This window comes from Anabas testudineus, chromosome 1, assembly GCF_900324465.2.
Source record: "Anabas testudineus chromosome 1, fAnaTes1.2, whole genome shotgun sequence".
Lineage (NCBI taxonomy): Eukaryota > Metazoa > Chordata > Actinopteri > Anabantiformes > Anabantidae > Anabas > Anabas testudineus.
Window position 1 is genome coordinate 16,411,791 of NC_046610.1, and position 27,312 is coordinate 16,439,102.

A 27,312-nucleotide genomic window follows, 5' to 3' on the forward strand; every position below is an offset into this window, starting at 1 on the left:
ACCATTTGTTTTAGTTTTTATTTCTTCAACAAATACAACATTTAAATGAATTGATTTATACATGGGAAACACAGCAGATAGATATGTTACTTTAATGTTTTGTAATTTTACATATGTGGAAGCAAAACAAATGTGAAATCAGCTCCCAGAGCATAAACTGTAACAATACATTGATTTTATGTTAATACTTTCTCACAAATAAACTTTAATTGTACAGTGCAGGGTAAATCATTCCAGTTAGATAAATAACCTTCGGTTGTAATCTCAGCACAATGTTCATTATTCTTATAGTTATCTGGCTGGCTCGTTCTCCAGTACCTAGATATGAAAAACAACAACAACAACAACAACAACATAATAATAATAATAATAATAATAATAATAATAATAATAATAATAATAATAATAATAATAATAATAATTATTATTATTATTATTATTATTATTATTATAATAATAATAATAATAATAATAATAAAATAAATTGACAGCATGTTATTTAAGGTTTCTAGATAATGATAATAATAATACTTATAAATATAAACAAATACAAAAACACATTTCTTTGATCATAAGACCTTGACTTACTCCTGTCTACTTTCCTCAGTCCTTTCTACATCCCACTTCCTTTTAGCTAACCTCTTCCTCTGGACGCATTCCTGTACTTCCTCATTCCACCACCAAGTGTCTTTACCTTCTTTCCTTCTTCCAGATGACACACCTAGCACCTTCCTACCCGTTTCCCTGATAACCTCTGCTGTAGTTTCCCAGTCATCTGGAAGCTCATCCTGACCACCAAGAACCTGTCTCAACTTCTGCCTGAATTCCTCACAAGTTTCTTCATTCTTTAGCTTCCACCACTTGGTCTTCTTCTCTGTCTTCCCTCTCTTCTTCTTTCTGACCTCCAGAGTCATCTTACACACCACCATGCGGTGCTGTCTGGCTACACTCTCTCCTACCACCACTTTGCAGTCACTAACCTCTCTCAAATGACCTCGTCTACAAAGGATGTAGTCCACCTGCGTACTCCTACCTCCACTTCTGTATGTCACTCTGTGTTCCTCTCTCTTCTGGAAGTAGGTGTTGACTACAGCCATTTCCATCCTCTTAGCAAAGTCCACCACCATCTGTCCTTCCAGATTCCTTTCCTTTACACCAAACCTGCCCATCACCTCCTCATCACCTCTGTTGCCCTCACCAACATGCCCATTGAAGTCTGCTCCAACAACAACTCTCTCTCCTCTGGGGATACTCTCTATGACCTCATCAAACTCACTCCAGAATCTCTCCTTCTCTTCTAACTCACAGCCAACTTGTGGATCATACCCACTGACTACATTCACCATCACCCCTTCAATTTCTAGCTTTATGCTCATCACCCTGTCTGAGACTCTTTTCACCTCTAGAACATTGTTCACAAACTCCCCCTTCAGGATCACTCCTACCCCGTTTCTCTTCCTATCCACACCATGGTAGAACAGTTTGTATCCTCCTCCAATACTACGTGCCCTTCCACCTTGTCTCCTGCACACACAGAACATCTACCTTTCTTCTCTCCATCATGTCTGCCAGCTCTCTGCCTTTCCCTGTCATCGTGCCAACGTTAAGAGTCCCTATTCTCAAACCTATGTTCCTGCCTTTTCCCTTCTCTCTCTGCCCACTGACCCTTCTGCCTCCCCTCTTTCTTCGACCAACAGTAGTCAAATTTCCACCGGCACCCTGTAGGTTAACAGCATCGGTGGCGGTCGTTGTTAACCCGGGCCTCGACCGATCCAGTATGAAAGTCTTGTGAATGATTTGCATGGTTATTTGGGCAATTTTTACGGCGTTTGCCCTTCCTGACGCAACCCTCTCTATTTATCCGGGCTTGGGACCGGCACAGAAGTCACTGGCTTGCAACCCCTGTGGCTAGATTATGGGGTTCGTCTCTATATATTCCCAGTTATTATTTTGGTTAGTATACTATAAAACAATCTGCTTATAATACATATAATATTCAAGTGACTCATTTGGAGAGATTAGTGGGCTTTGTAATCTAGTACCATGGCAACTACAGTAAGAGCAGCAGAGTGTATTTATAACAAACTTTTTTAGTTGTCTCTGTTAAACAACACAAAATACCTTCATTCACAACACGGCTTAGCACAGTTCAAATAAATCTGAATCTATCTCCCAGCAATGCTAAAGCTCATTAAAGAACATGTCACATTTTCTTAATTTCAAGGTGTAAAAGGACATTTAGCTGTTTAAAAATAATTAAATAAAATCTTGGCTCTTAGCAGTAACTTTCTGGAGTTTGTGTTGGTTTTCTGGAAGATGGTCCTTTGAACATTTCTCAGATTTTAAACTTCAATTTTTGTACCAATTAAACAACAAAGTATAAAATTATAACTTTTAATTAGCTTCAACATTCCTGAAGTTGTAAGTGCTGTAAAAGAAAATAAATACAGGTAATTTTCTAATGTCAAACAATTTCTTTAATCAACATTATTCACATTTTAGCTCACCAAGCTTCATTTGTAATTCGTCTCTTTGTTTGGTCAGGATGGTGTTCTTGGCCCTCTCTTTCTTTCTCCAGTTGACTTGTCTTTTGGGTCAGATTGGTGTTGAGGCTTCTTATTTCAATGTAACTTGACGGAGGTTTATCTCTCTCCTTAGTCAGATTGGCACTAAGGGTTTTCATTTTGTCTCTCTCCATGGTCAGGTTGGTGTTGAGGATTTTCATTTCACTGTAACTTGTCTGTAGTTGGTCTCTCTCCATTGTCAGGTTGGTGTTGAAGGTTTTTATGTCAGTGTAACTTGTCTGTAGCTTGTCTCTCTCCATTGTCAGGTTGGTGTTGAAGGTTTTTATGTCAGTGTAACTTGTCTGTAGCTTGTCTCTCTCCATTGTCAAGTTGGTGTTGAGGATTTTTATTTCACTGTAACTTGTCTGTAGCTTGTCTCTCTCCATTGTCAGGTTGGTGTTGAAGGTTTTAATGTCAGTGTAACTTGTCTGTAGCTTGTCTCTCTCCATGGTCAGTTTGGTGTTGATAGTTTGCATTTCACTGTAACTTGTCTGAAGTTTATCTTTCTCACTGCTCAAGTTCGCATTGAGGAACTTATCTTGAATCACTGCCACAGCAAAGGTCCAGCATGGAAAGGATCAGAAATAACTTACATCATATATGTGGGTAATTGTTTACAGTTATTATTAGGAATATATGGATTTATAAAACTTACATAGGACCACCAGGACCATGACAGCAAGTCTTTTGTTACCAACTCTAAAAATACTATGGACAGCTGCTGTTTTTAAATAAAAAATGGCATAATAAAATGTATGAATATAAATAGAAGTTGCACTGTATAATCATTACCCATTTTCAACATAGGAAACAGGCAGACATACAGATACACATACACATACACTTACTTTGCCATCGGTCTTCAGTAATGTCCTGTAATTTCGAAGGTGTACTTTCCTCTACATAGGTGTTTTCATAAATCTTGTCTGTGTTTCTGTCCTCATTCCTACCTCTCTGAAATCTAATGTTTCCAGTAAGGTCTGGTTTGGTATTCTCACACATCACTGTATAACCTTTGGTGCTGTATCACCTCAACTTTTCGAATGCACCCATCAAACTGTGTTTTAGCATTTTTATAAGGACATTAAAGCCAAATGGTGTAGGGAAGTTTTGAGGTTGTATAACTGCTTAGATTTTAATAACAGGAAGAAAACTGAGGAACTATATGAGCTATGAGGACTAATGACCTGCAATTGCTGTAAATAAGATGTGACATTGCAACACCAAAAAAAGTCAGATATGGCCAAAATAATATCACTATATATTATTATATTATATAATATAAATTTAGTTTATTTTATAATCATAAATATCTAGAAACTCATAATAATAATAAACAATAAACAAAGTTAGAGACTTCTCCAGCTCTGACTAAAACTGCTCTGCTGTTTGACCAGCAGGCTTTAAAAAGGAAGTGAGCTGCTCTCCGTGATGTTCAACAGCATGTGCAGCATCCTCCTCTCAACCACCTCCTCCAAGAGTCCTCCAAATTAGATACTGAGTCATAATTTTAAGAGCTGGTCTTCAATTCTTTTTTCTTTGGTGAATGCAATGCGCTGTTTTAGCTTGGCACCGTTCAAAAGCACGAGAATCTATCTATCCCACAAAAAGCTGTCTGTTCAGCCTGCCCTCACTAATAGAAACTGATAAAAGTAGATAAAATAACAAACATCTGTCAGCATTCAGCAACATCTGTCAGCAATCCTCTAAATAACAGAACATAGGAAGTGTTACAGAGGGAGGAAATATTGTGAGACTGCTGAATCTGAATTAAAGAGCTTTCTTTCAGCTGATGATCTGGGAGATATTTGAGTAACTTACATATGTGTTGACTCCCTCACAGCCGTTGGGTCTGGATCTCCCTCCTCAAGGTCCAGGTTACATCTCTGATAGTTTATTAACTCTAGTCTTGAAGTGAATCCAGCAGTCACAAACATTTGCTGTGTTTGTCTGTATCAAAAAGATGAGCAGTTTCTGGCTTGGAGTTTTTATTTGTACAAAGCTCGAGGTGGGACTGTGTGATGTCAGCCTCAGTCTATGTCGACAATGTGAAGGATTCTGAATGGAGCGTTCTGGGAGAGGATTGGACTAAACAGGAAAAAGTGAAAAGGAGGAAGTGTACTACATACTCTGTGTCTACATTCAAATGCACTGAAATGTCCAATTTTGTACAACAGGACCCCTTGGCTCCATCACTCAGTCATAGAGTAAATAAGTTCATCTCATTTTAGTCAAACACATTAATTTACTGTTAGTTTTATTTCTTCAACAAATAAATGACAACTGAACATTTAAATGAATTCACTTATACATGGAAAACACAGCACACAGATATATAACTTCAATGTTTTGTAATTTTACATGTGTGTAAGCAAAACAAATGTGAAATCAGCTCCCAGAGCATAAACTGTAACAATACATTGATTTTATGTCAATACTTTCTCACAAATAAACTTTACATTGTCAGTGCAGGGTAAATCATTCCAGTTAGATGAATAACCGCCAGTTGAAATCTCAGCACAATGTTCATTGTTCATATAATTATCTGGCTGGTCTTTTTTCCAGTACCTAGATATGAAAAAAGAGCATGTTATTATGGGTTTCTAGATATTGATGATTATAAAAATAAACAAATAAAAAAGTGCATTTATTTCATTTGGGAATCAGATCTTGATGCTTGCCATCAAATAGCTAACATGGGACCTCCCAACATCTCCTCCCCTCTGTGGGTTTTGTCAGGGCAGGATCAGGTGACTCTGAACCATCTCTTAGTTATGCTGCTATAGATTAGTCTACTGGTGGACATGATACACTGAGCTCTTCTCCTTTAGTCTTGGCCTTGGAGCTGTATATCTTCTGTTTGCAGTTGCTGTTCCTATAAACCTGCCCAGTGCTTTTGCTGCTTGTTGTTGCCTGCTGTTCTTTTCTCTCTCCTCTTTCCACACATCCCCACCAAAGTAAAGGAAGTTGGCCGCTCATCCTGAGCCTGGCTTTGTTGGAGGTTTCTTCTGTTAAAGGAAGTTTTTCTCTCCACTGTTGTCTTATAATAATAATAATCATGATGATAATAATAATAATGATCTGAATAATAATCCCAGTTTTTGGGATTCCTGTACTTTATAACCTCTAACTTTTTAGCTTAGAAGGACAAATATAATAAGAATACACCTTGGCACAAAGTAAAGGTACAACAGTACAACATCAAAGATCTGCTGATGGTCCATGATCTCTGAATCCGGCATTATCTCATTACAAATGTCTCTAACATGTTCTCAAGCTGACAAATGGTAAATAACCCAGAGCAACACACACTGAGTCTATTTCCTCATTTATGTCATAATGTAAATGTCTTAACACCACAGACCACCGTTTGGCATACACATGACACTGGAGAAGAGAGAGTAGGGAGATAGGTGTCACTATGTGATTTGACTTTCCTACTCTTCACAACAAGACTACCTGCTTTAATGGTCTCAAGGCATGTCAGTTAATGAAGGAGGTCCTATTTGTGTCCCTGTCTTTTAAATGTTACACAATCAATAACAGTGAAAGTCAATAACAAAGAAACTGAAAAAGTCTTACGTCGTGTTGACCACTGTTCCATCGACCCATTTCCAGACTGGGTGTGTATTTTGATCAGTCAGACCAATCCAGGCTTCTACACCCAACGAGGTGATGAATTTCTAAATTTCAAAGAGGCTTTCAGGTGACTGCCAGCTGGTTATTTAGATTTTTACTTTTTTTGTCTTTTTAACAGATTAACTATTTATCAAGCCCTCTATTTAGCGTAATTTACATCACTAGTGTAAAGAATTAACAAATATATAGGTGTAATAAACAGAACAGAGCCATTGTTGAAGTCAGTAGTTAAACCTGTGATCTTCCTACTCTAAGAATCATAATATATCTGCTGTAACAAAGAACAGAAGATTAAAAATCAACTTTCTGAAAAATCTACTTTTTCAGTAACAGTTTTCACAGTTCTGTTTTCATATCCCCCCTTCTTTTTTATATTGTTCACTTTTGCAGTTTTGTGGAAGTTATTGTGAACAGTTATATTATTTATATTGACATTGATATTGACGTTTATTATATATATATATATATATATATATATATATATATATATATATATATATATATATATACATACTTATTTTTAGTTTACTCACCTGTTCTTCTTCACTACTTATGATCACCAGCTGTGCATCCAGATTTTCACAAGACTTTTTGCTGTTGCTCCAATCTCCCATTGAGGGTGAAAGAAAGTAGCACCTATTGCCAAACTTATTCCATTTTGTAGGACACGTCTCTGTTAAATGACACAAAATAGCTTTAATCACAACACTGGTTAGCACTGTTCAAATAAATCTGAATCTATCCCAGCAAAGCTAAAACTCATTAAAGAACATGATATATCTTCTCTGTTTCAAGGTGTAAAATGACAAATAGCTGTTTCAAAGTAATTGTTTAAATTCTTGGCTATCAGCAATAACTTTCTGGAGTTTGTGTTGGTTGCCTGGAAGATGTTCCTTTGAACATTTCTCAGATTTTAAACTTCAGTTTTTGTACCAATTAAACAACAAGTATAAAATTATAACTTTTAATTAGCTTTAACATTACAGATCTTATGAATCTTCTTGACTTAAGATCTGAAATTAAATAAACAAAGGTATTTTTCTGTCAAACGATTTCTTTCAAATTTTCACTCACCAAGCTTCATTTGTAATTCGTCTCTTTGTTTGGTCAGGTTGGTGTTGTTGGCCATCAAAGAGTCTCTTTCTTTCTCCAGCTGGCTTGTCTTTTGGGTCAGGTTGGTGTTGAGGCTTCTCATTTCACTGTAACTTGTCTGTAGTTTGTCTCTCTCGGTTGTCAGGTTGGTGTTGAGGGTTTTCATTTTGTCTCTCTCCATTGTCAGGTTGGTGTTGAGGGTTTTCATTTTGTCTCTCTCCATTGTCAGGTTGGTGTTGAGGGTTTTCATTTCAGTGTAACTTGTCTTTAGTTTATCTCTGTCCATAGTCAGATTGCTGTTGAGGGTTTTTATTTCAGTGTAATTTGTCTGTAGCTTGTCTCTCTCTGTGATCAGACTGTTGTTGAGGCTTTTGCCTTCAATCACTAACGCAGCAGGCATCCAATATGTGAAGGATCAAAGTGACGTTTGTAAGTAATTACACAACTTTTACTGTATTGGATATTGTATAATAAAAATAAATAAATTGAAAACTTACATAGGACCACCAGGACAATGACTACAGCCAGAAGGAGAAGACACAGCAGCAACTGAAACACAGCAGCAGCTCTGACAAGATTCTTCTTTCTTGAATTTACATCGGCTGAAATAACTGAAAACACAAATAAACAGTGAGATATGAGATACTTCATATATGTCCCATATATACAGTGTCCCATGTAAATAGGCATCAGACAGAAAGACAGACAGATAGTTAGTACTTTGCTCTGGCTTCTCAGTGGTGTTGTCTTCTGTGTTTGGTGGCGTACTCCCCTGTATCCAGCAGTTGTCATAAATAACTGTATTATCCATGCTGTCACCTACTTCTTCATTTTTGTCCTCATTCTCGCTTTTCTGAAATCTTACTTTCTTGTTGAGATCTGGTTTGGCATAGATATCCTCAGACATAGTGTTCTCTGACTTCTAACACAAATGAAATGTTCTCTGCTCTATTTCTCACGATGCCACGGTCAGTCTTATATCTAGAAATGGGGAAGAACAGAGGTTACATAGTTGTTCAGCCTTTGTTAAAGGGAAGAAAATAAAGGAAATCACTGGGCCGTTATGCAGTATTATATTACCACAATCACCATAACAGCCTTTTGTTTTTTTATGTATAACTGTAACTAAAAACTTGAGGATGTACTCTTATAAATTAATGTCCGACTTGTCCAACTAAGACAAGTCTCAACTATATCAGCTGTAGTGTGGTCAAAGTGGACAAAGTGGTCAACTACAATTATTCATCCCACCAGCCCTCAGTTTCCTGCTGAGTAGAGAAAGCACAGTTTAGAATGATAACTCACAAGTTCAGAAGGCTCTCAGTCGCCTTACGACCAATTTGAACTGGGAGTACAGGGAAACATTATGGACCAGCTGTTGGACGTTTATGTCAATGTGGAGGGACCATCAGGCCAAAATAACAAGTGGAAAAGGAAGAGAAGAAGCTCAGAAAACATTTATGAAAATGAAGACAAATTCCACACTAAGCCAAAACAAACAGTCCTGCAGTCAAAGGTACTGAACAACTGCAAGCAGATACACGTTTACACATACTTTAATATTCTACACAAGTAAGAAACGTACACAGGAAAGGTGATGTTTTGTAAAACAAAGACAACGCCAGAAACAATAACTCAGAGGCCGAAAGAACAAGAGAGCAACGAGGAAGAGTGTAGTTTCCAGTCATTTTTGGCAGAATATCACGGTGGTGGAGCATCATGTGTCATGGTGATGTTGTTGAATGTGTATTTAAGTTGTAGTGTAGTGTTTTATATAATCTATTAGATAGTTGTAGAATTAATGATAAAGAGAGATATCCCTCCCTCTCTCAAGTGTATATTTGAAACTAACTCTTGTGAAACTTGCCTTTAGCCTAAGATATCTTAGGGAGGCAGCTAGGATGATCTGGCATTCAAGTCAACTTGAGACGAGAACCAACTGCATTGTCACAAATGCCATTTGTTACGTTTAGTTAGAAACAGAAAAATATCTCCCTCCCATCTGAAATCCATAAGAAGAACTGTATGTGTTAGATTCTTGGAGTATGTTTGTATCAGTTGTGTGCTGAGGTATACATGCTCCCTTACGCAAGAAAAATGTAATGTCATTGGTGGTCCTGAGAAGTTTGTTACAGAAATGTTCCTCTCACCTTGTTAATAAACCTATTGAATATCATACTGTCTAACTTGTGTCTCTGCAACTGTTTCCTCTAGTTAACATGTTTGTATTATTTTATGTCAATCATATCATATGCTACATTACTGAGTCATACAGTGAATAAGGTCCCATCTCAGTCAAACACATTTAATGTAAGTTTTTATTTCAACAACAAATAATTAGCAACTGAACATTTAATTAAATTGACTTATATATGGAAAACAAAGCACAGATATGTATTACTTTACATTGAATTTATTTCTATAATTTCTCACAAATAAATCTTCTTTGTATAGTGCAGGGTAAATCATTCCAGTTAGATAGAGGAGGAAAACCAGTTGAAATCGCAGCACAATTTTCAATTCCATCCCAATTATCTGGCTGGCTCGCTCTCCAGTACCTAGATTGAAAAGGGGGGAAGAAACTTTCTGAGCATATTATTTTTTCTAGATGATGATTCAAAATATGAACAAATACAAAAGCACATTTATTTAGTTTGGGAATCAGATCTTGATGATGAAACAATTTAACTCTAGGAATAACATTTACTCTGGATCAGTTCAGTCAGTTTATTAGAGCTAATGCAGGATGTTCAACATCTGTGTTTGCCGACTATCTGATTGACTCTATGATCTATCTTACTGATGATCTAATGTACCAGCACAGATCTGTTTCTGGTGTCTAACATATTTGAGAAAGATCACTGTCTCTCAATCAGAGCCAGATGATGTCTAGTCTTAGACATCAATCTAAGAGTGAAATCTAAGGGGTGGCTGTTGATCAATAGGTAGAGCAGTTCGATTCCCAGCTGCCACGTCACATGCCAAAATGTCCTTGGGCAAGATACTGAACACTAAGTGGCCCTCGGTGAGTCAGGTCAGCTGCATAGCAGTTGTTCCATCGGTGTGTGTCGATGAGTCATTGTGTGTGTGCTTGTGTGTGCGAATGGGTGAATGAGACGCAGTGTAAAGCGCTTTGAGTACCAGCTGGGTAGAAAAGTGCTATATAAGTGCGGACCATTTACCATCTTATTGTAAAGGAGGGACATGAAAAAAATTTTTAGACCTGTGAATATTGTTACTGAGAACGTTCTATATGATTTTCAAGCTTCTGTTCTTTGTCACAGCAGATATTTTGAATTCTTAGGGTAGGAAAATCACAGATTTATCTAATGACTTAAACAATATCTCTATTCTGTTTATTACATCTATATGTTTGTTGATCCTTTACCTAAATTGTCTATTACCCTAAATGACAAAGCATTGGTCTCAAGTAATAGTATGAGGAAGTTATCTTTGACCAGGATATCTCCTGTACATGATATATACTGTAAAAGACGCCTCTAGAACTGCTGTCTTTCACCTGAGGAATGTTGGTAAAATTAGGAGCCTCCCGTCTCAATGTGATGCTGAAAAACTATTCCATACGATTGTTACTACCAGACTGGACTATTGTCATTCATTATTAATAGTTTGTCCTAATAACTCCTTAAAAAGCCTCTAGTTAATCCAAAATGCTGCAGCCAGAGTTCTGACTGGAATAAGCAAGAGAGATCATATTTCTCCTACACTAACTTCTCTCTATTGTCTCCCTGTATAATCCACAATAGAGTTTAAAACACGTCTCCTAATATATAAAGCAGCATGCTTATCAAGGTGTGACTTAAAGGTCAATCCCATTCATTTTCTGCAAAAGCAGAAATAATTTTGTGAGGCATTGTGATGATATGAATAACACAGAGAAACACATATTGTCTCTATTTATCATTTAAATTATGATGTTAATAATTCATGGCTGCCATCGGCCGATATACACATGACACTGAAGATGGGAGAAATGAGAGAGGCGTCAATATGACATTTGTTGTCTTCCAATGGGTCTTCAAGGTAAGACTACTGGTTTTAATGTTCTCAAGGCATTACTCTTTATCAGTTAGTGAAGGAGGTCCTATTTGTCTTTTGAATGTTACACAATCACACAGTGAATCAGTGAAAGTCAATAACAAAGAAAGTCTTACTTTGTGTTGACCACTGTTCCATCGACCCATTTCCAGACTGATTCTCTCTCTTGATCAGTCAGACCAATCCAGGCTTCTACACCCAACGAATTCAGGAATCTCTAGATTTCAAAGAGGCGTTCAGGTGACTGTTAGTGAGTCAGTTATTTTCCTTTTCTTTTTCTTGATTAACTATTTATCAGGTCCTCTATTTAACATGATTTAAATTACTGGTGTAAAGAATCAACAATTATATAGATGTAATAAACAGAACAGAGACATTGTTAAAGTCTTTAGTTAAACCTGTGATTTTCCTACTCTGAGAATTTTAAATATCTGCTGTGACAAAGAACAGAAGATTAAAAATTTAGAGTGAACTTTGTCAGTAACAATATTCACAGGTTTTCATGTCCCTCCTTCTTTTTAACATATTGTTCACTTCAACAGTTTTGTGGAAGTTATTATGAACAGTTTGATTCTCTTTATTATTATTAAATATTATAATTTTTTATTTAAGAGAGACTTAACCTGTTTTATTTATGCAGATCTGTGTTTTCTCTTCTGTATTTTTAAAATGTTGAATATCAAATGTTCTATCATATATAAAATCACATTAGATTCATATTTATTATTCTTAATCTATTACTGAATCAATGGGGTTGTTTTATATCCGTCTCTAATCACTCTCAGTTATTATTTTGGTTCAATATTTATTATAATATACATATAATATTCAAATGACTATATTGGAGAGAGTAGTAGGTTTTGTAGTTTTGTACCATTAAACTACAGAGTGTGCCTATAACAAACTTTTTAGGTCACTGACCTGTTCTTCTTGACTATTTATGATCACCAGCTGTGCATCAAGATTTTCACAGGAACTTTTGCTGTTGCTCCAATCTCCCATTGAGGTGTTAGTAAAGTAGCAACTATTGCCGAACTTAATCCATCTTTCAGGACACATTGTTTCTGTTTAAACAACACAAAATGCTTTTAATCACAACACTGCTTAGCACAGTTCAAATAAATCGGAATCTATCTCCCAGCAATGCTAAAGCTCATTAAAGAACATGTTATATCTTCTCTGTTTAAAGGTGTAAAAGGACATTTAGCTGTTTAAAAGTAATTAAACAAATTCTTGGCTGTTAGCAGGAACTTTCTGGAGTTTGTGTTGGTTTCTGGAAAATGGTCCTTTGAACATTTCTTAGATTTTAAGCTTCAGTTTTTCTAACAATTAAACAAAAAATTATGAAATTACAACTTTTAATTAGCTTTAACATTCCTAATCTTATGAATCGTTTTGTTTAATGCTCTGAAATAAAATAAATACAGGTATTTTTCTAACGTCAAACAATTTCTTTAATCAACATTATTCACTTTTTCACTCACCAAGCTTCATTTGTAAATCATCTCTTTGTTTGGTCAGGTTGGAGTTGAGGGTTTTCATTTTGTCTCTCTCCATTGTCAAGTTGGTGTTGAGGGTTTTCATTTCAGTGTAACTTGTCTGTAGTTTGTCTCTCTCCATGGTCAGGTTAGTGCTGAGGGTTTTTATTTCAGTGTAACTTGTCTGTAGTTTGTCTCTCTCCATGGTCAGGTTAGTGCTGAGGGTTTTTATTTCACTGTAACGTATCTGTAGTTTGTCTCTCTCGGTTGTCAGGTTGGCACTGAGAATTTTAATTTTGTCTCTCTCCATGGTCAAGTTGGTGTTGAGGGTTTTCATTTCAGTGTAACTTGTCTGTAGTTTATCTCTCTCTGTGATCAGATTGTTGTTGAGACTTTTGCCTTCAATCACTAACGCAGCAGGCATCCAATATGTGAAGGATCAAAGTGATGTTTGTAAATAATCACACCACTATTGCTATATTGGATAATGTATAATAACAATAAATGAATTAATGAAAACTTACATAGGACCACCAGGACAATGACTACAGCCAGGAGGAGAAGACACAGCAGCAACTGAAACACAGCAGCAGCTCTGACAAGATTCTTCTTTCTTGAATTTACATCGGCTGAAATAACTGAAAACACAAATAAACAGTGAGATATGAGATACTTCACATATGTCCCATGTATACAGTGTCCAATGTAAATTGGCACCAGACAGGACAGACAGACAGATAGTTAGTACTTTGCTCTGGCTTCTCAGTGTTGTTGTCCTCTTTGTTTGGTGGTGTACTCCCCTGTATCCAGCAGTTGTCATAAATAACAGTATTATCCATGCTGTCACCTACTTCTTCATTTTTGTCCTCATTCTCGCTTTTCTGAAATCTTACTTTCTTGTTGAGATCTGGTTTGGCGTAGATATCCTCAGACATAGTGTTCTCTGACTTCTAACACAAATGAAATGTTCTCTGCTCTGTTTGGAATGATACGATTTTTATCATTTATAGTTCTGGCTTTTATCTAGAAATAGGGAAGAACAGAGGTTACGTAGTTATTCAGCTTTTGTTAAAGGGAAGGAAATAAAGGAAATCACAGAGCCATTAAGCAGTATTAAATTGGCACAATCACCATAACAGCCCTTTTTTTCATTCATTAACTAAAAACCAGACCATGTACTGTATTTGCTTTGTTTTTACAGTGCCCCCTTCAGGTCAGTATTGAGTACATGCACCTTTGGCTGCAATCACAGCATGGAGTCTGTTTAGATAGGTCTCAATTAGACCTACACATCTGGACACTGGAATTTGATGCCATTTTTCTTTGCAAAACTGCTCAAGTTCTGTCAGTTTGCGTGGGGATTGGATGTGAACGTCCAAGTCCATCCACAAATTCTCTATTGGATTGAAGTCTGGGCTGTGACTCAGCCAGTCCAGAACATTCACCTTGCTCACGATTTCTGTGTTCTGCTGCGGGTCATTGTCTTGCTGGAAAACAAATTTTCTGAATGAATAAGATTATCCTCCAGGATTGTCCTATATTTTGCCTATAGTTTGCTTCAACAGTGGCTTTCTTCTTGTCACTCTCCCATAAAGCTTTGACTGGTAAAGAACCCGAAAGAGTTGTTGTATGCATAGTCGCTCCTTTCTCAGTTTGCTAATGCTTATAACTTCCTCAGAAAGGTGTGTTAATGGCCTCTCTCACTAGTCACCTTCTTGTAAAATCACTCAGTTTGTGTGGACAGGCTACTCTAGGCAGACTTAGACATGTGCCATGTTCCTTCTATTTCTTCATGATAAATTTCACTGAACTTCAGGGGATGTTCAGTGTCTTAGAGATTTTTTTGTAACCATCCCCTGACTTGCGCTTTTCAAGGACCTATTCTGAGTTTCTGGGAGTGTTCTTTTGTCTTCATGGTGTAATAGTAGCCAGCAATACTGATTAACCAGTGACTGGACCTTTCAGATACAAGTGTCTTTATACTGCATTCACATAAGACACAGGTACTTCACTCTGGTGATACCCATTTTACTAATTGTGAGGCTACTAGCACCAAATATCTGAATCTCTTTTGGATTAGGTCAGTCATTTTAAAGAATGTGAATATTAATGTAAACATTGATTTCACCTTATATATTTTTATTTAATTGACATTACTTTGTAGAAGTACATTACATTGACATTAATAAGGTATTTTTCATAATTTTCTTGTCAATGTCGTCAACTTTTATTGACCACGATTGATCTACAATGTCAATAAAAGATGAATCCAAGAGGGTGAATACTTTTTATATAAGCACTGTAACTCGATGTCCAACTAGTTAAAATTGTGGTCATGAATTTTTAGGTTAGTATTGAAAAATTCAACACCACCTGTGCTGTGAGGCATTGTTCCTGTCTACTGGTAAATCTGAAATAATGTGAACTCTACTGGTACAACTGAAACCATGTGGTTATACATCTTTAGAAGACAAGGCTCAACTGTTTCAGGTGAAGTTGGTTCAAGTGTGGTATGTATGCATGCATCTATTTTTACAAAATGGGAAACATTGTCATGCAGGTGCAACAGCAACAGTGTGGTCAAAGTGGACAAAGTGGTCAACTACAATTATTCATCCCACCAGCCCTCAGTTTCCTGTTGAATAGAGAAAGCACAGTTTAGAATAACAACTCACAAGTTCACAAGGCTCTCAGTCGCCTTACGACCAATTTGAACTGTGAGTGAAGGGAAACATTATGGACCAGCTTTTGGACGTTTATGTCAATGTGGAGGGACCATCAGGCCATAATAGCAAGTGGAAAAGGAAGAGAGGAAGCTCAGACACCATCTATGAAAATGAAGACAAGGTCCATGCTGTGGAGCCAAATAGTCCTGCGGTCAGAGGTACTGAACAACTGCAAGCAGATACACGTTTACACATACTTTAATATTCTACACAAGTATGGCACGAACACAGGAAAGGTGATGTTTTGTAAAACAAAGACAAAACCAGGAACAACAACTCAGAGGGTGAAAGAGCAAGAGAGTAATGAGGAAGAGTGTAGTTTCCAGTCATTTTTGGCACAATATCACGGTGGTGGAGCATCATGTGTCATGGTGATGTTGAATGTGTATTTAAGTTGTAGTGTAGTGTTTTATCTATTAGATAGCTGTAGAATCAATGAAAATATAATAAACAGGTATTTTGCACAAAAACGTCAACAATCAAATGTGCGCAAATGAGTATGTGTAGATTCTGTTCTTACCTAGGAGCAAATCCCAAATAAAAAATATTAGTTTCCCACAAAGAGGAAAATACTGTACAGTATGTTCACTCAAATCTACTTTGACACTGTAACATCTTTGTTTGTAGTATACAGCTCTGCTAGTGGCTGTAGTAGGTGCACACATTGTGACTTTTCAGCACAGGAGAAGCACTGCTGAAACTCATATCATGGCTGAGCTCAAGTAAATGTAAGTTACTTGAGCAATTTATGTAATTGTGCCAGTGCACAATTACAGTATCAGGAACCAAAGGAATACAACAACCAGTCAACTCAAATCCCAAACCAGCAACATTAAATTCATATTAAACATAGTAATAAAACAGAGAGATACAAACATGCCTAGCACCGAATATTGCAGTAAATGTACAGTAATATGTCAAGCTATAGCAGTATCAAGCTAAGTCCTAGGTCTGATGGTCTATGATCTACCTCCATGCAGAAAGTCACATCTTAAGGATGACAGAAAAAATAAAGTAAAATTCTTCAAATCAAAATAAATTTCCAGCAGTAAAAACTGGTGAAGGCATGTAAATGTTTTCAGAAGCAACTGTATTTTTGCATGTGATATCTAACAACAGTTAAGGGCTTGATATGTTCTCAGGGGTTGCCTGAACTAATACTGTTGTTTGGGCAGAACTAACTAAATGTCATAGAGAATGTCAGTATTGTTTTGAAAACTCTCAATGCCATTTGAAAAACTCTATGAGTGCTGAAGTTGAGCTGCACAGCGGCCACGAGTCTATTGTTCTGTTCCGGACAACTTCCTGGTGTGAATGCATTAATAATCATTTTGATTACAGGGGAACAACTGACTGACAAATAATGTTAAAGAAGAACTAATTAACTGGAATGAGTTTGTTTCTTTTCATATTAAGGAACAAACACATCATTTTAATTTTAATTATACTTACTTCTACCTTCAGGTGCTGGAAATGTAAAGAGCTGCAGAGCTGTTGCAGTGTGTCTGGCTCTGCTCTGTCTTCTCCTTCTGGCCGGACTCATAACTCTGGTTTTCCTGTGTGAGTAGCTTGTTAACTTGGTGATAAAGTACTCTGCAGGTGATGCTGATTAATATCTTTTGTTTCTTAAACACAGTCATTCAAGCCAAATCAGAGTGGAAAATGGAGATGGTCAAGCTACACAACAACCTGACCTCAGAGAGAAACAAGTTGCAGATGAGTTACATGAATTTGTCTGAAGAACGAGAACAGCTACAAATGAGTTTCAGTAATTTGTCTGAAGAACAAGACCAGCTCCAAAAAAGATTTGAAGACATAACCAACGAGCGAAATGAACTTGAGAAAAGACTTCTGGGTAATAATTTATCAAACCCTCAAAGTTATGTTTTTGGCAAATATGTCTGCAGGCTTGGCACACTCTCAACCACAGGTTTGAAATTAACACTTTGCATAAGAGAGAGTAGAGTGGTGGTAGGAGAAAGGCAAAGTAAATGAAAGAGTAACAGTGAATCATAAATTATAAATGTATCATCTAGGTTTAAGATTTGTCTTCTTAGTCAGTTCAGTGGCCTAATGAGCCAGTGCAGGGATTTGTTGTTTCAAAACATGAGGTATGGTTTTGGTTCTTTCAGATAAACCCTCAAGTGAATTAACAAACAACAGATTTAAGTGTTTTTTGCATTTTAGAAAAGGTTTCACATTTTCTTGAAATGGTTTTAATGATTCATGTTTTTCGGGTGCCGCTATGATACCAGAACCAACAGATTACACACGATTTCTCAAAAACAAAGTATATAATTAAAACAGGTGGTCATTCTGTATAGTCCATATGTTTGTTCTTGTAAGTATGCATGTTTTTTCTTTTAATTTTAAACAGCTTTGCGATCCTATGGATGGATATATTTTAGCAGTAGTCTCTATTACATTTCTTCAAGCAAGAAATCGTGGCAACAAAGTAGAGCTGACTGCCTGCAGAAAGGTGCAGACCTGGTGATTATCAACAGCCACGAAGAGCAGGTCTGTGTCTATAATGATAATCATGACATCCAGTATATCACATTAAATGTTAAGAAAGAGTGAAAAGTTGGAGAGGTGTAAGACAGAATGACATAATTAATATTGTTTTCTAATTATGTTGTAACATGATGTTTCTCTATCAACAAGGAATTCATACAAACTTTCAAAAAACTTATCTGGATCGGACTGACTGACATGGAGTCAGAGGGAAAATGGAAATGGGTGGATGGGACTCCGCTAACCACAAGGTCATTTACTACTTATAGACTCTTTCAGTTTAATTACACACATGGCAAGACTTTCGGTTGTCATATTTTAAAGTAAACATTTAGATTTTGTGTTGATCTTGGTATAAATTTTATTTGGGAGTTCCGTGAGTTACACATCATTTATTTTGTTTTTGTTTTCAGCTACTGGGACAGGAATGAGCCAAACGGTGTTCCAGACAGAGATGAAGACTGTGCAGAAATTAAAAAATATGACAGCGAACAAAGCTGGAATGATGAATCGTGTGGGCTTGAAAGATTCTGGATCTGTGAAAAGTTACTGTTTCAATAACTCAGCATCCAAACTCAACAGACAATTATATTAAAAACAGAGATAAGTAGCATTTCCCAGTGACAGCACGAACAAAGAGCTAAACGTAAGTATTGTACTCAGGATAGATGCTATTTAACATACAGAACTACCCAGCTCAGTTAAGCACTGCCAGTAGAGAAGTGCATTTATATGTTTTGCAGAAATTAAAATCACAACTAGGAACAAAAGACAAAAAACACGCTTTAGGTCTGTGCACAGATTAACACTGTAGGAAAAAAGTGGCCACCATATAAATCATACCACCAACCCTCAGTTTCCTGCTGAGTAAAGAATGACATGTGAGAACATGTGTCTGCTGCTGTCTGTTAACTAGATGTTTGTCTGAGCACAGTTCAACAATTTTAGTTCTAGACAGTGAAGAGACTGAAGGTCTCAGGTGCAACAAAGTGGATGAGCAATAAACTCAGTGTAGAGACAATATCAGATAATCATGACATCCAGTATATCACATTAAATCCATAAAAGCTTCTGTCCTCACAAGCTAAAATGTATTTTCTTTTTTTCTAAAAGCTTCACAACACATTTCCCTCTTCTGCAGTATGCAGCGGTTTACACATCTGTTTTGTATTACTACAAAGTGCCGTGGCCATAGATTGTTCTAATAGACTGGGAATACATTCTCAAATACAGTCAGGTGTAATATCTCAATTGATGTCACTGTGTCATTTAAGTGGCCTTATTGTTCCAGACAAATAAAACAGAAATCATCATGTTACAAAATGATATTGTCTGAAACTTGAACAATGGACTGACTTAGATCAGAACATTAGAGGAACCCTGTTGTCAACAACTTAAATTAAATTAAATTGCACACTTTGGACTTTTGGACAAACATGAGTCAGTGCAATTGCTCAATGAACCAACTGCACTAGAAGTGGTTAGAGTGGACAGCAGATGCATAAAGTGTAGGACAGCAGAATCAGCAGCTTTAGCAAGATAGGGGAGAAAAAGCACCCTCTTAGGGCCAGCACGCCTAGCATGCAGCAATAGAGAGCATGTACGCTAATAAACTACACTATGCAAACAAAAGCTGAATTTTAGTCTGTCAGAATATACCATATTCATATCCATAGCGACTACAGTAGACTTGCGTACTCAAAGGTTAGCAAAGATATTGTAATCATACTGATTATTGGTTGCTAGAAAACTATAAACAGAGTTGACTAGTTGGCATAATGTAGGTTTACAACAGTTATTTAATCAGCACATTATTTACTACACATTGTACATAGTTTCACACAATAATTATGAATTTGAGTTGTTAGTTAATAATTCCATTAAATTACATGCATCATAATGATTGATTGAATTTATTTTGTTGTCAGAATCTGTGATACTGTTTCAGTTCATGTAATCGTTTGTGTTAAATATGTGACTAATTTTTTTTTAATAAAAAGAATGGAATAGAATTTCCTTTTTTTCATTAAGGGCAAACTCCCTCAGTGAAGTGTTAAAAAAAAAACAGAAATAAATAAAAGAAACATTTAAAAGATAACAAGAAGAGATTATGCTAAATCATAAATCATCACATCCTAAAAAACATATTTAGAACATCCCCCATGAAAATTTGTGTCTATTAAATCTAATAATTACTTTTGGCAAGAAACTGATTTTTAACCTGTTGGTCCTTCTCTTGATTGTCCTACATCTCCTGCCCAAGTAGTTCAAACTGATGATGTCCAGTGTGGGATGTGTCTTTAGTAATGTAACTCACAATACATTAGTAATGTGAGTTATGTTCATAATGTTGATATAGTAGATACAGTACAGTATATGTAACCTAGTGCTTTAACTAACACAAGGGTTAACAGTGATCTAATCTTCATCCCAACTCAATTTCCTGTGTTTCCTGTTCTTTCTCCTTTATAAGAACACAGATCATTAAACAGTGTAAATATTGAACATCAACATCATGGATGAAATTGATATTTATGCCAATGTCGAGGAACCATCAGGTGGTCACATCAAGTGGGAAAGGGAGATGAAGAGACCAAAATATATTTATGAAAATAAAGATGCATGTTGTGCTGTGGAGCAGAACAGAGTTGGACCTACACTCTCAGGTAAGATTCACATGCAAACAGGCTCAAATAGAGCCACTGTAATAAGACTGTTGGTTCATGCAAACGTGGACATTTTTTACACTAAAACTACTTTTTGTGTGATGCATTATTACCTATCTTCCGTGAGGAAAAGAGGGATTAGAGTTTGGTTTTCTTGTGCATGCCCACTAATACAAAAATGTGTTTTTAAAAATTCTGCAGACACAGTTATAAAGAAAAGTAATTGAACTATTGTCATTATCCTGGTTTTCTGCACTAATTGGTCATAAATGTGATCTGATCTTTACAAAATCACAAATAAAAAGAAACACAATACATGTAAGCTGATAAAACCTAAACAACATTTGTGTCTTTATGGAACACCATAATTAAACATATAAACAGCAATAAACATCAAGCAAATGTTTCCTGTGGACTAGTCCTGCACAATGTCCAAGAATAATTTTGGTCCAATTATGGACATACAGTATTCTTAGGGTTTTCTGGTTTGAACAGCTCTTTTGAGAGCATTCCACAGCATTTCCATTAAATCTATGGCGGATTTGAGGTCTCTTTAGACATTCTGTAGTAGATTTACTTCCAGTAAATGCTCCAAAGGCAGCACACCAACCCCAGTTCTGGATGTTCCCTCTACCACGTTCATTTTTGGGATGATGTTAGTATTAACAGTACTAGTATTAGCAGTAGTTAAATTTTTCTTGCACAAGGGAGAATGCACTGACAGAGGCAAAACTTAAAGAATCATACAGTTCCTTTTAGCAATTACAGATAGGTAATCTGTTCTCCTGTTTGAAAGTAAAGACATAATAAAGGCAGTTACGACTTTGCAGTCATCCTATCTGACTCTAGTGAATCTAGTATTTCAGAGTCTCAATGTGTAGACCCCCATTTCCCTCCTCAGTGAAAAGCCCTGGCCAAGTCCCTGTCTACAGATCAAAAAAGCTAGAGTGGGTCCATTTCTATTTTCTAATAACAGCAAGCAGCTGTGCAGCAGTTTTCTAAGTCTTGTTTTTTTCCCCTTTCTTTCACCACTAAGTGGTGCTGCTATTCACCAATTTGCCCTAAAAAATTGCAGGTAAGCCTGCAAGCCACACTGACCGTATACAACTTACACATATGTGAGGGCCTGCTTTGTATCCTCAAACTCTGCATGATTTGAGCTCAAACCATTGTGTAGAGTGAACATACATGTAAGGAAATATCAACAGACGTAGTTGAGATTAAGGAAGCACTCAACTTTGTAATGTTTTAATAGTAACTTAGTTCATGTGATATTTTTAGATTTGCAGATAATTGCTGTATTTGGTTAATTTTGATGTAATCTGTAAGACCGTACAAAACGTTATTGATGTCTACAGAAAGAAAATGTTATCTATTAAAAGTATTACGTTTTTGTTTGCTTAATGTTTTCTCTATTTTAGGTGTAAGTTCTATTCTGTCCAATCCTTTATGTTCCTGTTCAGTATAGAACCACTTGTAAGAACAGTAATTTGCAATTTTAGAAGTAGACTGTCTCAGGCACCTCAAAACCAAACTGAATCAGTCACAAACATGCAACAGATGTATTATTTATTAAATTCAATTCAATTTTTTTGCAGTTACCCACATTTACAGTTCACTAAACATCAAATGTAGTGCATTTTTTTCTAGAGTGAAGTAAAGTTCAGTACAGAACATTCAAATATTATTTAAAATTTGTCAGATAAAAGAAGGTTTTGAGGAAAACACGCATTAAAAAAATCAATTTTAACAATGTATGACAAAACAAGATAAAGGATTTTTAAACTCTGGATTTTAGACCAATAAATAAAATAAAAAACATGAAAAGAAAAAATAGAACCAGTTAAGTAGGTAAATAAAAAAATATGTAAAACTGTAGGATGTCAACTAGACTGATAAAACACTAATTCACTCACTCTCCAAGCAACTTTATCTTTTTAGTTCATGTTATATGGTTTAACCTACTACTACTGTACACAAGACTAAAGACAAAATGAACACACAGAAATTTTTGTCCTCTACTTTCAGGTACTGGGGAAAGTAGAATGGTGGAGAAGAGCTCCTGCAGAGCTGCTGCATTATTTCTGTGCTGTTATCAGCAATTTAACAATGACACCTTTATATTTTGGCTGTAGAAAAATTTTAAAGAATTAGTAGTACTGTAGAAAGATAGTGGCACATTAATGGCCTGTTCACAATAAACCACTGTACAGCTGATCAGATGGGATTTGGTTGCAGCTACTGGTTGGACCCAAATGCTTCCACTTTGGCTCAGACTCTGCTGCAGGTGGCAGAGAAAATTGTTACTGTAAGTGTAAATTCCCATCTTAAGATTTAAGGATCAGTTGCTGCCATGTGTTCTCATGAAGATTACGACTCTGGTGGAAACAGCCCAGTCTTTGGAACTCTTAGCTACTATTTAAATGAGAGTATGCCTTTACTTACACATATATAAATATTTTGCTTGGTTCAGTGCTTTGAATGCAAAAAAGACAGATGTGTATTTTCTTTGTGGGTTTAGACTCAAGATGTTATTAACCCGTGACCCAACACTAATCTATCTGATACACAGTCAGTTCATTCTGAGAATGGCACGTGTTGGGTGGCAGAAGAGTCTTGGCCTATTGTGGACACACACACACACACACACACACACACACACACACACACACACACACACACGGAGAGAAAGTAAGGATTTTCAGGATGAGTGCATGTGTAGTAGTGGTAATAAGGCACCACTGTAAGAAAATATCCCAATAAAAACAGCAATGGTCCTAGTTTTTAGATCATAATGTGCATAACAATTCTAACCAGTAATCTCTTAAGCTGAAATTTAAATTAAAGATTTACATGTGTTTAGCAGTGCTCTAACATACACAAGATATTAAAAGTATCTAATTTCCATTCATCCTGCCCACAATTTCCTGTCATAAAAATGCTTTGCTTCCTTTTTTATTTGTTTTTAAACTTCCCATTTTCATCACAGAAGGTCAAACAAGCAGCAAACTGAGTTGGTAGTTTCATCATGGATATTTATGCCAATGTAAATTAACCATTAGGTGATTATATCAAGTGGAAAAGGGATGGATGGTTCAGAAAATAATTATCAATACAAAGATACACGTCACACTATGAAGCAAAACAGAATTGGACCTGCACTCTCAGGTAATGTACATATGCAAACAGACACAAATATACAGTTAAAATGTCAGAATTGGACATTTTGATATGTAAGGGGATCCATTTTCCATCAATTTTGTCAGAGTTGTGGTTAAGGACCAGATTAAAATGCCAGACACTAGTGAAATGAAAAAAGGAATTTGTTGTCAAAGTAAATAGTAGAATGGTAAGGGGGCCAGGCTGGGGAAGCGGAGAACAAAAACGTGGCAAAGAAAAGTAACAACAAAACACAAGTGGATATGTAATTAGGCTAAAAACAAATTAATAACTAAACTAGAAATTCCACTAACAAAAGGCACGGAGAAAACTGAAAAAACACTGACACAAAAACATGAGGGCAGATCCAGGGCTAGGTTCAGGGAGAAAACATGAGACCAAAACCAAACACTAGGCAAGAAGCAAAAAAACAAGCCAAGGTAACTGGATAGCAGTGACAACGTGGCAAAGTGGTTTAGACTGGAGGGAGCTTATACAGGAGCAGGGAATACAGGTTTAGCGTGGGAAGCTGGTGAAGTCAATTAGGGGTGATTAGGGAAAGCAGGAAAGTGGGTTAGGTTAATATCAATGAAGAATATAGCAATTTTCTTTTAAACTGTTTTAGAAATTGCTCTGGATGTTGGATCAGTAAACAAAAAGAACATGAAGAAATCAATATAATCAATTAAGCAGATAAATTAAAAAAATTTATGTAAAATTTCTATTCTGTATTATGTTCACTCATCCTCCTCACTGGACTCATGTCTCTGGTTTTCCTGTGTAAACATAGTGGGTGATGTTGGCTAATAGCCCCCAAAAATGCTGTTTGGTGGCAGCTGGACTTGTTTTTAAGTTTTTTGAAGATACTTAACCGTCCGTCTAGAAGGCATCTTAAAAACAAGTCCGGTTTCCGTTGAACAGGATTTTTGGATTAACCATGATCTGGATGACTAAGAATCTTCACAGACATCCAGCTGATTAACAGTCTCTGTTTTTATATATGCAAAACAGACACCAAAGGAAGCTCAAAGAAAGAAAATGAGATGGTCCTGTTACAAACGGAGACGGACGGGGACCAAACGGGTACTAACGAAAGGATGTTTATTTACAAAAAAGGCAGGGGACACAGGAAACTACACAAACTAACAAAGTATCAAATTAAAGAGACCCAAAAATGCTGTAGCAAAATACAAACAAAACCATAACCCGACATACAAAGTAACAACTGAAATACTGTGGAAACACAGGCAAAAGTACTAACTAGAAACTTAACACACTATCATGAACAGAACACAAAAACAAACTTAAGAAAATCACTGCTTAAGGCAGGAGAAAACGAGAACAAACACACAAAGCTAAGAGGACAAAGTACCAACTAAAAATGCTGCATAAACGCAGACCAAACTAACAAACAAATCAGAGGTTCCTGACCTACAAACAAACTGACCAAATACGGCTCGAACAAGACATGAGCAGCGTGAGAGCATGAATGACATCAACAAACCAGCAACGAACTGAGGACTGATGGGTGCTTATAAACCAGAGTGATGCACTGGTGAATCGAGTCAGTAATTAGTCCGGTGAGTGAGAGTGGAGAGTGGAGGAAGTCCATACATGGGGTGAGACAGGAGGGTGAGACCAGAACAAAACAAAACCCACAGACAGGGGCAGAGGGAGGAACTGTAACAGGTCCAGTTACAGACCAGGTACAAGAACCTGGCCAAAGAGAGACACCAACTGTTGTCAACTTTTCTTTCAATTTTTTTTAATTACTTTTTTTCTGCACTGGTGGTTTAGTTGTGGACTACTTCTGCATTCAGTCAGACAGCTAACATCTCACAGGCTTTTTTCTTTGTTTAATTATAGCAAGTGCATTTCCCTTTTTATGTGTATGTTTCACTTCTTCATATGTTTCATAAGATTCTGTTGCTCAGTTGGTGAAAAGTGTGCTGCATGAGCATTTTCCATTTCAGTAATCAGTAATTCTGTAATTGATACAAGGACACCTTTTCGTTTCTCTTATTCCAGCTATCTACATCTGGCTTGATTTAGCTGCACCTTCTTATCCCAACTTAGCAAACCTGTTACGGATTAATTCTACTTTTGTGCAATACAGCTCATGTCAATGTCCTTTGTACATGAATTAACAGGTTAGATGGGCAATATTGTTGACAGTTTCACATGATGTGGATTCTATTGATTTGTTCAAAGGCATGTTGGGCTTATTGCCCTGGCAATATTTCCACAAACTCAAACCTACTTGGGAGCAGATCTTAAGTTTAGTCAGTGTACTGTCTTGGACCAGTAATACCATCCCCTATGAGGCTTACACTAGCAATGAGAGTTAATAATTGAGATAGCGTTGTGTGCAATGCAACATGTATTTAGACATTAGAGCACTGTCTTTCTATCTCTCTCCCTTTCTTGTCATAGAAAATATGATCAACAGCCATGACAGCGTGCAGTTATACCAGATGTTTAAATTATGATTCACAAAACCGCTGGAATGATGTATCATGCAATGTTGGTAAATATTAGTTTGGTGAAAAAAGCCTCAAAGACTAATCTAAAGTCACCAGACAATGTTAAAAAGTTTCACAGTTCCAGTTAAACTTGTATAACAGAACACACAGTGAAAAAGCTACTGTAGAAAGATAGTGGCACATTAAAGGCCTGTTCACAATAAACCACTGTACAGCAGAAGTGAGTAAGCAAGTGATTAAGTATGTGACATTGTTATGATCTCAGTGTCGCATGTTAAAAATGTGTGAACTCAGGATATGTCTGTACCCGATTTCATATGTTAAAACAGCTCAGGAAGAGTGTCTCTCAAAGAGAGTAGTAGCTAATTTGTCAAGACATCTGTATAATTATTAGCACACCACAACACACTAATAGTTCACCATGGATCGGAAATAATGCAAAAGTATTGCAAGTGAATGCAAAAGTAGCTCCATTAACTGAAGCAGAAATACTACCATTACTTAGATTTAGTTGTTTTCTGCACATACCCTTTAATTAAACAAAATTCATGCATTGCTGGATAGAACTAACTAACTAACTAAGATAGAACTAAAAAGTTTTGTATCACATCAGTTACTAAGCATCATGGTAGGAAAATGTTACTAAATGTTACTATTGAGTTTTGCATTTGCTTGTTGAAATATCATCAGTAACCTGTTACGTTGTTGATCTTTGTGTTTGGGCAGCAGTAGCTCAGGGGGTAGAGCTGTCGCCTCTGAACCCCAGGGTGGAGTGGTTCAATTCCAGGTTCCTCCTGGCTACTTGCTGAAGTGACCTTGGACAAGACACCGAAACCCGGCAGTAGCGCCGACTCAGTCTGGCAGCTGTCCAACCGAATTTCCCCAAGGGGATCAATAAAGTATTTATTATTATTATTACTCCGTGTCGCCAT

The 27,312-nt window shown here is 36.6% G+C and overlaps 4 protein-coding genes across 7 annotated transcripts in view; 2 read left to right on the top strand and 2 right to left on the bottom strand.

Moving 5' to 3' along the window:
• Positions 1–2,503: 2,503 nt before the first annotated feature.
• On the bottom strand, positions 2,504–3,582 carry LOC117152839. Its single transcript, XM_033325917.1, has 3 exons — positions 3,413–3,582; positions 3,220–3,285; positions 2,504–3,111 (listed from the first exon to the last, which is right to left on the bottom strand). Exons 1-3 carry the CDS (start codon positions 3,564–3,566, stop codon positions 2,504–2,506), a joined length of 828 nt encoding a protein of 275 aa, XP_033181808.1. The 5' UTR covers positions 3,567–3,582.
• A 1,314-nt stretch (positions 3,583–4,896) lies between these two features.
• LOC113161846 (C-type lectin domain family 4 member M-like) lies at positions 4,897–13,796 on the bottom strand. 4 transcript variants are annotated; one of them, XM_033325903.1, is made up of 7 exons: positions 13,581–13,796; positions 13,357–13,470; positions 13,023–13,240; positions 7,278–7,545; positions 6,737–6,876; positions 6,147–6,247; positions 4,897–5,132 (listed from the first exon to the last, which is right to left on the bottom strand). In XM_033325903.1, the coding sequence occupies exons 1-7, from the start codon at positions 13,765–13,767 to the stop codon at positions 4,991–4,993; spliced, it is 1,170 nt and encodes a 389-aa protein (XP_033181794.1). In that variant the 5' UTR covers positions 13,768–13,796; the 3' UTR covers positions 4,897–4,990. The 4 variants fall into 4 exon arrangements, with proteins under 4 accessions (XP_033181794.1, XP_033181796.1, XP_033181795.1 ...); XM_033325905.1 differs by lacking the exons at positions 13,023–13,240; positions 13,357–13,470; positions 13,581–13,796 and adding exons at positions 7,793–7,906; positions 8,016–8,394 and having other exon boundaries at positions 7,278–7,679; XM_033325904.1 differs by lacking the exons at positions 4,897–5,132; positions 6,147–6,247; positions 6,737–6,876; positions 7,278–7,545 and adding exons at positions 9,647–9,853; positions 11,471–11,571; positions 12,276–12,418 and having other exon boundaries at positions 12,839–13,240.
• A 1,772-nt stretch (positions 13,797–15,568) lies between these two features.
• Positions 15,569–18,842, top strand: LOC113161847 (CD209 antigen-like protein E). Its single transcript, XM_026359663.1, has 6 exons — positions 15,569–15,716; positions 17,023–17,118; positions 17,195–17,413; positions 17,936–18,075; positions 18,223–18,323; positions 18,486–18,842. Exons 1-6 carry the CDS (start codon positions 15,569–15,571, stop codon positions 18,631–18,633), a joined length of 852 nt encoding a protein of 283 aa, XP_026215448.1. The 3' UTR covers positions 18,634–18,842.
• A 4,893-nt stretch (positions 18,843–23,735) lies between these two features.
• Positions 23,736–27,312, top strand: part of LOC113161705 (CD209 antigen-like protein C) — a 47,745-nt gene continuing 44,168 nt past the window's right edge. Inside the window, exon 1 of the mRNA XM_033325909.1 lies at positions 23,736–23,906. Coding sequence (XP_033181800.1) covers positions 23,825–23,906 — 82 coding nt within the window. The 5' untranslated portion in view covers positions 23,736–23,824. The remainder of the gene's footprint in view (positions 23,907–27,312) is intronic.

Coding starts and splice junctions, on each gene's coding strand:
- LOC113161847 (XM_026359663.1), top strand. CDS start 15,569: ATGGACCAGCTTTTGGACGTTTATGTCAATGTGGAGGGACCATCAGGC. Junction 15,717..17,022: donor AAATAGTCCTGCGGTCAGAG/GTACTGAACAAC, acceptor TTCTACCTTCAG/GTGCTGGAAATGTAAAGAGC. Junction 17,119..17,194: donor CATAACTCTGGTTTTCCTGT/GTGAGTAGCTTG, acceptor TCTTAAACACAG/TCATTCAAGCCAAATCAGAG.
- LOC113161846 (XM_033325903.1), bottom strand. CDS start 13,767: ATGTCTGAGGATATCTACGCCAAACCAGATCTCAACAAGAAAGTAAGA. Junction 13,471..13,580: donor CACTGAGAAGCCAGAGCAAA/GTACTAACTATC, acceptor TTGTGTTTTCAG/TTATTTCAGCCGATGTAAAT. Junction 7,546..13,022: donor TGACCATGGAGAGAGACAAA/CTACAGACAAGT, acceptor AGTTACACTGAA/ATGAAAACCCTCAACACCAA.
- LOC117152839 (XM_033325917.1), bottom strand. CDS start 3,566: ATGTGTGAGAATACCAAACCAGACCTTACTGGAAACATTAGATTTCAG. Junction 3,286..3,412: donor TACTGAAGACCGATGGCAAA/GTAAGTGTATGT, acceptor ATTTAAAAACAG/CAGCTGTCCATAGTATTTTT. Junction 3,112..3,219: donor CATGGTCCTGGTGGTCCTAT/GTAAGTTTTATA, acceptor TTGCTGTGGCAG/TGATTCAAGATAAGTTCCTC.